Source organism: Rhinopithecus bieti, unplaced genomic scaffold (assembly GCF_001698545.2).
Source record: "Rhinopithecus bieti isolate Rb0 unplaced genomic scaffold, ASM169854v2 scaffold_15087, whole genome shotgun sequence".
Classification (NCBI taxonomy): domain Eukaryota; kingdom Metazoa; phylum Chordata; class Mammalia; order Primates; family Cercopithecidae; genus Rhinopithecus; species Rhinopithecus bieti.
In genome coordinates, this window is record NW_016808547.1 from 208,881 (window position 1) to 221,653 (window position 12,773).

Below are 12,773 nucleotides of genomic sequence, written 5' to 3' on the forward strand. Positions count from 1 at the left end.
CTAAGGGCAGCAAAGTGGTTTTCTTTATTTCCTTTCCTCAACCCAAAAGCACAAAAATGGCCCGTGTGTGTGTGTGTGCGTGTTCTCCCCTCTCTCTCTCGCTCGCTCGTTCTCTCTCTCTCTCTCTCTTTCTCCTGTCCTATACTTTACTGTCCTTTTTGACAGGGTCTCAGTCTGTCACCCAGTCTTGAACTCCTGTGCTCAAGCAATCCTCCAACCTCAGCCTCTCAAGTGGCTGGTACTATAAAAAGGTGTGCACCACCATGCCTGGCTAAATTTTAAATTTTTTGTAGAGAGACATCTCACCGTGTTGCCCAGGCTGGTCTACAACTCCTGACCTCAAGTGATCCTCCTCGACCTGCCAAAATGCTGGGATTACAGGCATGAGCCACTGCATTGGCCCTCTGTATGTGTTTCTTAATTTGTTCTAAAATATTGTCTACTCATACTCTGGGTGTGAGATACAGTATACCTCTTTATCACTCTTTTTTTTCTTTTTTTTTTTTTTTTTTTTTGAGACGGAGTCTCGCTGTGTCGCCTAGGTGGAGTGCAGTGGCACTATCTCACCTCACTGCAACCGCCACCTTCCAGGTTCAAGCAATTCTCCTGCCTCAGCCTCCCAAGTAGCTGGGACTACAGGCGCCCACCACCGTGCCCGGCTAATTTTTTGTATTTTTAGTAATGACGGGGTTTCACTGTGTTAGCCAGGATGGTCTCGATCTCCTAACCTCATGATCCGCCTGCCTCAGTCTCTCAAAGTGCTAGTATTACAGGTGTGAGCCACTGCATCTGGCCCCTTATCACTCTTTCTAAGACATTCTTTTTGCTTCCATCTGCTCAAAGACAAATATGCAACCTTCAGAGTCTCATGCAATCATCAGCCAAAAGCCTGAAGTGAGTGTATGGCAGGGGAAAGGGGTTGACTAGGATTCTCTTCTAAAATAGGGGAAGTGTGGAGGGTGGCTTAGGGTAACATACTACATAGCAACATCACATTTTAAGTTTCTGAATTCCCTTTACTCATGCAAATGGATTTGGCAAAAGATTATTTCAGTAGAGACCCATCTTCTTCATCAAATTAATATATTTTTTAAAACCAACTAAGTGTTAGAAATAATCAGTGTTTTCAGACAAATATGTCTGGAAGTGATCGTTTCTGTGGTCGGAGTAGGTATGCATTAGCCCAATCTGATGTAATAAGATTTGTACATGTGGGAAACAAAAGGCAGAATTTCTGTATTTTGACAGCAATCAAATGGTATCCAGGTGTACAAAAACAAAACAAAACAAAACCCAAAAAAAACGGTGCAGGTCTGCCTCATTTCTTGCAACATTTTGGAAGCATTTGGCCCTGTGACACATATACTGGGTTGATGCTGCTGTTTTTCTAACATAAATTCAGAGTTTATCATCCTTTATTGACCGCATGGATCTTTTCTTCCTACAGGAATAGGAGGCCTTCAAGATTTTGTGCTGAAATCTGCAACACTGTGTAGCCTGCCATCCTGCCCACCATTTATACCACTCAACTTCGAAGCCACTCCTATTGTGAGAGTTGCTGTTGAACCGAAACATCCAAGTAAGATAACCTTGTTTTTAAAAGCATATGTTTATTGTTCTTTTAAAGCATAGCATGTATTTAGTATTTGATTCCTCATGACTTGTTTCAGCAGTATATAATGAATTTTCGTTGAGGTGTATAGTAGAAGCAACTCTTCAAAGGGCATCTAACCTCTGTCTTAGGAACATGCCGTGGTTACAGGTACCTTTGCTGTCCAGGGAGACTGCGTCTTCTTAATGGCAAAGACAGGGACATCTCTACATCCTCCACAACCCTGGCATAGGATTGTAGCTTAGCAAAGCTCATGTTTTGTTTAGTTTAGTTTAGTTCAGTTCAGTTTAGTTTTTGAGGTGCCCAGGCTGGAGTGCAGTGGCGTGATCTCGATGCCACCTCTAATACCTTGGTTCAAGCGATTCACCTGCCTCAGCCTCCTGAATAGCTGGGATTACAGGCATCCACCACCACGCCTGGCTAATTTTTGTGTTTTGAGTAGAGATGGGGTTTCACCAAGTTGGCCAGGCTGGTCTTGAACTCCTGACCTCAGGTGATCCGCCTGCCTTGGGCTCCCAAAGTGCTAGGATTAAAGGCATGAGCCACTGTGCCCAGCCAAAGCTCATGTTTTAGGTGACTTCTTCTTATCTGGAATCTTATCTCAAGCTCCTTGGGTCAGAATCCATCATTTGCCTGTTCCCTCTAGGTTTGACAGATTATCTGGACACTGAGAATTTCCCATCTGTTTAGAAACAACTTTCTGCAGCTTTCCTGCTGGCCACCTGACATTTGCATATGCCTGACCATATAACAACAACTCCTCAGTCTTTGGCTTATAGTATTTACCTGGTCAATCCTTTTGCACTTTTGTATTTCACGTCCCTTGACTATCACTAATCCTAAATCACTGTGACTTTGCTATTCCAGTGCTAGTGATTGTCAGTGAAGAATCTCCAGACCACGCTTTAAGGAAACCAAAGAACAAATGGTAAAATGGTAGTTTTCTGTTGAGGTATATAATGGCCTCATTGCTCCTGAACATATGTATCCCTCCTCTCCCCAGAGCTAAGCCTTCTGAACTCATCGCTCTCTCAAATTCTAAGACATACCCCTAGCCATTAAGGATCCCTGGATCCCCAGGGCAGATAGTTGGAGGACTGGACCTCAGACCTTTGGTGCCAGCCCTAGTAAATAGCTATCTGCCTTCAGCCTCGAGATAGGAATTTTTTGTGGCCCATCACTGTGGACTGACACAGTGCCTTGGTTGTTGCATGGATTTATCCCAGTCTATGTAAAACATGCTTCCTCTTTTAGGCTTGTCCAGATCCTGGCCTTTCATGATTTTGTTCTTTTATTCTACTCACTAGGCTGGCTTTAACCACGTCTACTGTGTTCAATCCTTCAAAATACATACAAGAAAGCTCAGTTTTATTTAAGTTGTCATATTTGAGTCTGGCAACCATGGCTTATTCTTAAATGTTTCTACTATTTATTCGTATCCTCTTTCTTACTTAGTTTTTCTCTATTGCATTTGCACATACATTTTACAAATAAGAAACAATAATAATTTAAGCCATAATTTTACTTGTTTGTTTATTTATTTATTTTGAGACAAGGTCTCACTGTCACCCAGGCTGGAGTGCAGTGGCTCAATCACAGTCACGGCTCACTGCAACCTTGACCTCCTGGGCTCACGCAATCCTCCTGCCTCAGCCTCCCAAATAGCTGGGACCACAGACACTTGTCACCATGCCCAGCTAATTTTTTTTATTATTTATAGATGGGTTCTCCCCATGTCACCCAGACTGGTCCTAAACTCCTGAGCTTAAGCAGTCCTCTCACCTCAGCCTCTTAGAGTGCTGGGATTACAGGTGTGAGCCACTGTGCCTGGCCTAAGATGTGATATTTTAATAATAGAAATTTATAATTTTTAAAAGCCTTTGTTATGGTTATGTGCTAGTCTGTGGTATCTGTTATGGAAGCTAAGTAAAAGCCCAACTCTAAAGAACCAGCTTCTTTGAAGGACTGGCCACATGAGATGAAGGGTTCTAGTATCTAGTGTATTTCCTGTCCTAAAGCTGACTCATAGTAAGATTAAGTTCCTTTCCTTTCCATAAATGAGATAGTCTAATAAATAGAATTATTGAGGATTATCAGTTTGGAGGCCAAAGTGTGCTTCCTCATGTGTGTTTTCATTAAATTTATCTGAACTTTGTGAAAAATAAACTAAAATGGTTAGAAGGGGCACATAATTTTCTTCATAATTTTAAAAGGAGTATTGCTATTTTTTTCCCATTAAGTATATTGTTTTTACTGGATTTACCATGCATTTATTGACTGTGTTACTGAAGCACCCCATTTGATTTTTCAGTGTCTGAACTTTGTACTCTTTATTTTGCCTTCTTGGTATTTTCACATTGTCCACATGTTATTTTACATTCAGAATGTCTGGGGAAACTTCCCTTCCTTGTTCCTATGAGCTTTCAGAGGGTATTTATTGTCTGTTTACTCTTTTTCCCTAGTAACTTATGTCATCCTTATTTTGGGGCAGTGAACCCTTTATTCATAGGTTATATGTCTGACGACTATTGGGATATTTCACTCTCTTATAAGACTTTCCAGTAATACTGCCTCTGAGAGGCACTGGACACATCCATTGTTTTTCCTGAATAGACCACATATCCCCAGGTCCTGTCTTTTTTTTTTTTTTTTTTTTTGACAACTAGGTTAATCCAGAAGACAACAATTTGCTTCTTTTCTTTTGGAGAGAAGCAAATCGTGAGTATTTGTTCTTCCACTTTTCTTTCTCTACTTTCCCAAGTGGGGATCAAAATGTCATGGCAGCCACCCTCTACTTCATGCCCACAGGTCAACTACAAACTCAACACAGAGAACTACAAATGTTCCAAAGCAATTATTATTTTCTTCATTATAATTGATCCTTACTGTATTCCACACACTGTACTAAGGATTTTACATTGATTATCTCATTTAATCCTCCCAAAAGCCCTGTTCATTAGGATACTCTTTTTATACTCATCTTCACATGAGGAAAACTGAAGCTTAGAGAAGTTAAATTAATTTGCCCAAGGCCATACAGTTAGGAAACAGTGAAGTCAGGATACAGATCTCTGCCTCAGAAACAATGTTGGATCTTCATTTGTGGGAATCCAAGAAATCCTATTTATCTGAGATCAGAGTAATTTGTTTCTGGAATTGTTTTATCCTTTATCTATATTAGTTAAAAAAATTTTGACACCTATGCTTATATAGATAGATGAATTTTGTGCTAATGTTTTATATACATTATGAAGCACAAAATATAAATTATTTAAAATTGAGTTGAAAATCAAATACCTAATTGTATTTGTGTTTGATGAAGATACATACAATATGTACATATAAGTATATATAGTATTTATTTGTGATTATGGCTTATAATTATTTTAGTTATCTAATACTATGTAACATATTACTTTAAAATTTAGTGGCTTGAAACAACACTTATTTTTCACAGTTCCCTTGGTCTGGAATTTGGAAGGGTTCGGCATTGTGTCTCTCAAGTAGTGGTAGTCATACATCACCTTGGGCAGTAGCCATCTGAAGGTTTAACTGTACTTCCAAACATGGGCTCACAAGTTGGTACTGGCTGGGGACCTCACTTCCTTTCCACATGACTGTTTGAGTGTCCTGCAGCATAGCATGGTGATTGGCTGCAGCCAGCATTCCAAAACACTAAGGCAGAAGTTATAATGCCTTTTGTGAACTAGCCTTGGGAATCACACATCATCCTTTCCACAGTGTTCTTCTGTTGGTCACACAGACCAGCCATGGTTCACAGTTGGAGAGACCTGCACAGGAATGTGAATATCAGGAGGCAAGGATGATTGGAGCTATCTTGGAGGCTGGCTACCACAATAATGCTTTCTTCTTTTTGAAGGTCTTGCCTGAACACTTCGTGATATAGCCATTCCAAGGTCAGCTTCTAGGTTCCATTTGTTAAAACACTTGATTTTAATGACCATTATCACTGGAAAAGCCACCTCACAAAGTTACATAGTCCAAAGGGAAGAATGATTCATTGGCTTCCTTTACTAAATCACGGTATCCATTTTAGATTCCCATTTTCCCAATTATTAAAAGGTTTTGGTAAAATGTAGATAGTGACTATCTAGTTTTCCTGATGGCAGTCCATTTTTCTTATACTACTTAGAAGCTTTGTTAATTCTTATATCTTTATTGAACTATCTATTTGGTGATTTTAAGAACAGGTTAAGAAAATCACCCTCCAAATTTTAAGAGATTTTTATACATTATACATGAAGTATTTATGTTATCTTTAGCAACCAAATGACTGTCAGCGGCAACATTTTCAAACACCTAATTTCTAAATGTTGTCTCCATGTTTTAAATTTCTTTTGGAAAAAAAAAAAAACTTTTCTTATTGTTAAACTGTTACCTTTATTTTACCTGGAAGAGACAAATTTAAGTGTATATATATTTTTTCAAAAATATTTGTTGGGATCTCATCTTGGTGGTAGCCATTGTTTTTACTTTATAATTTGTTTGATGGAGAGCTGACAAAAAGCCTTGCCATTTCTTTTTTTATTATTCCCATGTGCTTGTGTTATTAGTATTATAGTATTGTCAGTGATATCTTTGCAGGAATCCTTTTAAGCCAGGTTTAAAATTCTGTGAAGGCTTAGTTAACACTAGATAATATCTGTAAATCCACTTAATTAGGCAAAAGAAAATTACAGTGTGCCAAGAAGGAACAAATGAAGGTGCTTCTGTCAACCCTGGACATAGTGAAATCCTACTTCCCGTCTTCCCTTGGAATTCTGTGCATTCCATATGTGGCTTTTGATCACCTGACCTATAAGGGTGCTGACATCCATCCACAGAGCATGAGCTCTGTGGCTGGCTGCCCCAGCTTCTAAACCAGGTTCTGCCACTTAGTTAGTCTGGGACCTTGAACACAAGTTTATTAGTTTCTCTATACCTGTTTCCTCATCTATAAAATGAGAACAATAATCATACCACCTAATCGTTAATGAGCTCATATATGTAAATTGCTTGTCTGGCACATTGTTAGTGCTGTGAAACGTTAGTTATTATTAGAACTTTATTTCAAAAATAAATAGGTATAGAAGTTCTAATATTCCTGCTCCCAGTTAATCAACTTTTATAAGGCATGTTGAAAATCATTGCATTGCAGAAAGTTCCTGTGATTTTGTCTGTTTGGCATGCTGAAAACCAAGCATTGAGGAATTGCTAAGTCTTTTCTTCAAATGTAGAACTGAAACAAGACTGCATAAAAGTGTCTTCAAGACCAAAGTTTCTGCTAAGGCCATTGCAGGAGACTTCCTTGGACCTGCCTTGAGGGAGCAGTAGCAGTTGGGTATGTGGAAAGGGGGTGAAAAAGTAGCTAAACCCAAGATGTAGATCACAGTCCCCATCCCTACTCTCAACTCCCAGGAACTATAGGGTAAAAGCAATTATATGTGAAAAACACATGCAGAATACAATACAGAAGATCCCTTTAGCTCACTAGGTAAAGTAGCTAGTTAGGGTATTCTAAAACCCAAGTTCTATCGAGCAGTTTCACAAATAATTATTTTTAATATGAGGCTCTGGTACAGTTTCTTGAATATTATATTAAATGTTTCTGTTGCTTATTTGTTGATTTTATAGGTGATGTTTGAAGAAATACTCTGTTTATTTTCTAGGTATATAATGTGTACATTTGTTACAAGATTTACCTGAATTCACAAGTAGAAAGATGGTAGCTTATATCTGCAGAGTATTTGAAGAAGTAATATAGATGAGCTTTGGGAGTCTTGATGATAAGCTTGCAGATGTGTCATGTTTGCTATCTGTACAAAAAAATTACTAGAAGGTAGTTTTCTTCATGTCACTGCACTATCTGGAAGAAAAATAAATTGTTGTTTTAAGAGTTTACTTCAATGTAATTTTCCCTTGAGTAGCCAGAACCATTGTCTTTGAATTGTGTTAGTTCTTATATCATATTTAATCTATTTCATTTTGTTAACCTAGGTGAAATGCCTCAGCTCGTAAAAGGAATGAAACTGTTAAACCAGGCTGATCCCTGTGTCCAGATTTTAATTCAGGAAACGGGAGAGCACGTTTTAGTCACAGCAGGAGAAGTCCACCTTCAGCGATGCCTGGATGACTTAAAAGAAAGGTTAGGTGAAAATGATAGTGATGGAGAAATGATAGCTCTCAATCAGTGGGATGTTTTAGTGTTTCCTAAACCAGTTGAACTTAGACTATGGCTTATTTTTGGAGAAAAATGAAATACCCTTAATTCAGACGTGAACAGTTATTCGATTGTAGACTTAATTTTTAATAACTGAAAACTGGCATTCACTGCCTACACTTGAATAATTTTGCATTTTTAGCTTAAGTCATAAAATGTTTTTCTGTATATGTATTTTACTTTAAGCATGTACACAAAACACAAAATACCACGACAACAAAATATTATTTTGTAAATGTTGGCTATGTAATTAGCATAGACTTCTTCTCTTATTGATGTGGTCTTTACAATGTAAACCTTCTGGAAATCTTTGTATTTTTCTATAAAGACAATATGTGTTATAAAATGGGCATCCCAAATTTTATAACAGGCATTTTCCTCTTTGTTCCAAAGATAATGTATGTTTATTGCAAAAATTAAGAAAATACAGAAGGAACAGAATCATTCAGTTACTATGCAGAAATAACCACCATTACATTCAGATTCATAAATCCACACTGTTCTGTGCGTATTAAAATATACACAAATATCTATATACACAGTTCTGATTATTTGGTTAAGATAAACTTCTGGAAGTATAGTTAACTCAAAAGTATGCATGTTTTAAGGGTTATGATCCATATTTTCCTCAAGAAAGGCTGTTCTAATTTACATTATAACTAGCAATAAATATTGGAAAGTGCCTCTTTTCTCAAACTTTTGCAACTTTGCGTAGTTTATCATTTTTTTAAAATTTCATCAGTCTTGAAGACAAATGAAAGATATTCACAATTAATATACATTTCTATGCTTACTAGTAGAAAAAATTCTAAATTGCCCTGTAATTGCTTTCCTTCCTTTTGTTTTTAAAATTTCTGGGACTATAATCATAATCATAACTAAAATAATTATAAATGATTGATATAATTATATATTAAATATTATATAAGTCACTGTGTTAAGCACTATTTATCTCACTTAATTTTATACCACAGTAAAATTGGTGGCAGTAGTAACTATACAACAACACCTGGCACTAATAATAGAATAAGAATAACTGCTGCTGGCCGGGCGCAGTGGCTCACACCTGTAATCCCAGCACTTTTGGAAGCCGAGGCGGACAGATCACGAGGTCAGGAGATCAAGACCATCCTGGTGAAACCCTGTCTCTACTAAAAATACAAAAATTAGCTGAGTGTGGTGGCGTGCGCCTGTAATCCCAGCTACTCGGGAGGCTGAGGCAGGAAAATCACTTGACCCGGGAGGCGGAGATTGTGGTGAGCTGAGACCTTGCCGCTGCACTCCAGCCTGGCAACAGAGCAAGACTCCGTCTCAAAAAAAAAAAAAGAATAACTGCTGCAGCATTTATGTGGGATTCTGTAGAAGCTTCTACCAGATGCCAGAAACTAGACCCCTACCTCATAATGTACTCAGAAATTTATTTCAGGTGGATTCTTGGTTAAAATGTAAAAAGCAAAACCATGAAGTGTTTAGAAGATAGTATAAGAGAATATCTTCAAGACCTCAGGGTAGCAAAAAGCTTCTTAATAGCATATTAAGAGCACCAATGACAAAGGAAAAGCTTGATCATCAAAAGACACTATTAAGATAATAAGGAGGCTGACCACAGGGTTAGAGAAGACCTTTGTACCACTTGTAACAGACAAGAGACTTATATCCCCAATATAGGAGGAATTCCTACAAATAAATGAGAAGGGCAGCAATCCAATAGAAAAATTGTACAAAGACTTGAAGAGCTACTTCATAACAGAGGCTTCCAAAGGCCAATAAACATGAAAAACTATTCAACTTATTCAAAATCAAAGTAAGATACCTCTGCATACCCACTAGAGTGGTTAAATATTTTTTAAGTGATGTTATCAAATGGTGGCAAAGATGTGGAACAACAAGAATTCACCTACGCAACTAGTGGGAATATCAATTGGTACAACTATTTTGGAATATGATTTGGTATGATCTGCTAAGATGAGAGATAGGCACTTCCTGTGGCTTGGCAAATCTCCCATTTGTACTCTATATATATACAACACAGAGCTAGGCAAATGTGCATCAAGAATACTCATAGCAACAATTTTTTTTTTTTTTTTGAGAAAAGACACTCACGTCGCTCAGGCTGGAATGCAGTGGTGCACTCTCAGCTTACTACAACCTCCACTTCCTGGGCTCAAGCAATTATCCTGCCTCAGCCTCCTGAGTAGCTGGGACTACAGTTGTGCGCCACCACGGCCAGCTATTTTTTGTGTTTTTAGTAGAGATAGTGTTTCAGCATCTTGACCAGGCTGGTCTCAAACTCCTGACCTCAAGTGATCCACCCACCTTGGCCTCCCAAAGTGCTGGGATTACAGGCATGAGCCACCTCACCTGGCCTCATAGCAATAAAATTTTAGTAGCCGAAAGTTGGAAACAACTCAAACATTTAAATGCATAAATAAATAAATAAATAAATAAATAAATAAAGACATGTTCATACAATGGAGTTCTATAGAATGATCTCAGTGAACAAAACAACAAGTATATAAAACATAGGTGAATCTCACAATATAATGTTGAGCAAAAGAAGCCACTTCACTTCCCACAAAAAGTATTTGTTTGTATTTATATGAAGTTCAAAACGTAGTGCACCAGGTTGGATAATATAGCAAGACCTCATCTCTAAAAAAAATAAAAATAAATTATTCAGGCAGGGCAGGTGGTGCAGCTACTCGGGAAGCTGAGGCAAGAGGATTGCTTAAGCCCAGGTGTTCAAGGCTGCAGTGAACTATAATCACACCACTGCACTTCAGCCTGGGTGACACAGTGAGACCCTGTTTTAAAAAAAGAACAAAAAGAAACACAGTCGAAACCGAACTGTGGAGTATAAGGGGTTACATGTTTAGGTGATTTAAAAAAAAAAAAGAAAAGGAGGATATTACAATAAAAATCAGGGTAGCAGTTACCTTCATACTTCATGGCATTGGGAAAAGGCAGCCTGGGGCCCTCTGAGGGCTGAGAATGTTCTGTTTCTTGACTATACCATGTAGTTTACATGGGTGTTCACTTTGAGGTAAGTTATCATAGATAAGTAGATTTTTGTTTTGTGCACTGTTCTGTATGACTATTACATTTCATAATTATGCGTACATTAAGAATGTGTATAATGTTATAGAATTTTTTTAGTTCTCATAGGACAGAGCCTACCTTTTGGTAGTATATAATCTTTTTCAACTTCTACACACTTTTTCAGGAATAGACTATGTCCAGGAATGGGAGACAAGGAGACTATTTGTTGTCTCCAGGCCAGAGAAACTGTCAGAATTCTTAGCATCCAGATCTCAAGGTAGTAATAATCAGAACAGGAAGCCACAGGAAATTGCCATGATGTAGCCTGAGCCTACTGCACTTTTTTTAGTGTAATCAGAGGCTCTGCATTGCTAGGACTTAAAGAACCTTTGGTCCTGAGGTGCTTTGTAAGCGTGGCAACCATCACACACTTCCTTCTACAGCTTGGAGTGGTTTTAATCAATCATATAAATGATTACTACAGGAGACTTCTTGGGAGCTTCAGGAATTAGAACGACTAAAGTAGCTCATAGCTTTTTTGACTATGTTACAGGAATAAGAGGGCAGTGTCGTAGATGTGTACTCTCTCATAGTTTCAGTAGCTTTGCAGTTGATTTTCTTGAGTGTTCTAAGTATATGAGCATATTTTCCCTATGTAATGATAATTTTAGAAATATTTTCCTATTCCTAAGATTTTTAAGTGGCTTTTTTCTTAAAATCAAGAATAGGTATTGAATCTTATTAAATGCCAATTTAGCATATTTAAAAGTGGCTACATAGATTATTTGACATTTTTAATGTGGTATTATTTTAACAGATCTTCTAATACAAATTAATTTTCATATAACCTATAATACAAACTTTATAGTGTTGTAGTAAATTATTCCTTTAACGTACTGTGTAACTCCATTTTTCAGTATGGCATAATGACCAAGAGTGTGGATTCTGAAGTCAGACCTAAATTTGAATCCTAGCTTCTCCACTTACAGGCTATTTGGAGAAGTTACTTAATATTTCTTATCTGGTTTCCTCTTCTACAAAATTAGATAGTACTAGTGCCTACTAAAGAAATACTACATGTAAAACACTTAACACAGTGCCTCATACATAATAAGTTTTTTTAATGCACACACCTGCATATCCTTAGTTTTTTTATTTTATCTTAGATTTTATATCTGAATTCTTAGGTAAGATTGAACTACAGTATATATATACTGTGTTTGTCAGGTTTGAATATCAAAGTAGTTTTAAAAACATACAATGTCCAGTCCATCTTGTATATCCTGTGAATATTTAACAAGATTGTAAATATGCAATATACAACAGTATCAAACTTGATATTATGTGGAAAAAGGGACTTTCTGAACTTGATGGCAGACTGGGGCTCAAGAGCTATGATGTCCAGAAGAGTAGCTACTACCCACATACAGCTGTTTAAAATCAAATACAATTAAAAATATAGTTCTTCAATCATACAAGCCACATTTCAAATGCTTAGTAGCTATATATGCCTTTTAAATTTAAATAAAATTAAAATTTATTCAGTTGTACTGGACACATGTCAAGGGCTCAGCAATCACAGTAAACATATAGAACATTTCTACCATTGCAGAAAGTTCTTTTGGAAAGTGCTGCTCCAGACAAACTCATGGATCATGCTAGCCTTGCTATAAGCCTCGTTATCAAAACCAAATACATTGTGAAGATTTGACTAGCTATCCTGAGGTTCTGTGATTCTATGTCTATTTAGAGTTTTAATCATTGAGCTTTTCTTGTCCACATTCTTAGATTGGCAAATACTGTTTTAAAGAATTCATATTTCATATATTAAAACGTTTATTTTCTGTTCAAAACTTTCTTATCTAAAGGGGTAGTTTATATATCTTGAAAATTAAAAAAAAA

General features: G+C 37.2%; 1 protein-coding gene across 4 annotated transcripts in view; it reads left to right on the plus strand.

Moving 5' to 3' along the window:
- The window catches only part of EFL1 (elongation factor like GTPase 1), a 152,532-nt gene that overhangs the window by 116,684 nt on the left and 23,075 nt on the right, over nt 1-12,773 (plus strand). For all 4 annotated transcript variants that reach the window (XR_001888148.1, XM_017886863.1, XM_017886865.1 and 1 more), the window contains 2 exons: nt 1,448-1,579; nt 7,610-7,757. Coding sequence is in view for 3 of the 4 variants with exons in the window: in XM_017886863.1 (XP_017742352.1) it covers nt 1,448-1,579; nt 7,610-7,757 (280 nt within the window). In the remaining variant the exon portion in view is untranslated. The remainder of the gene's footprint in view (nt 1-1,447; nt 1,580-7,609; nt 7,758-12,773) is intronic.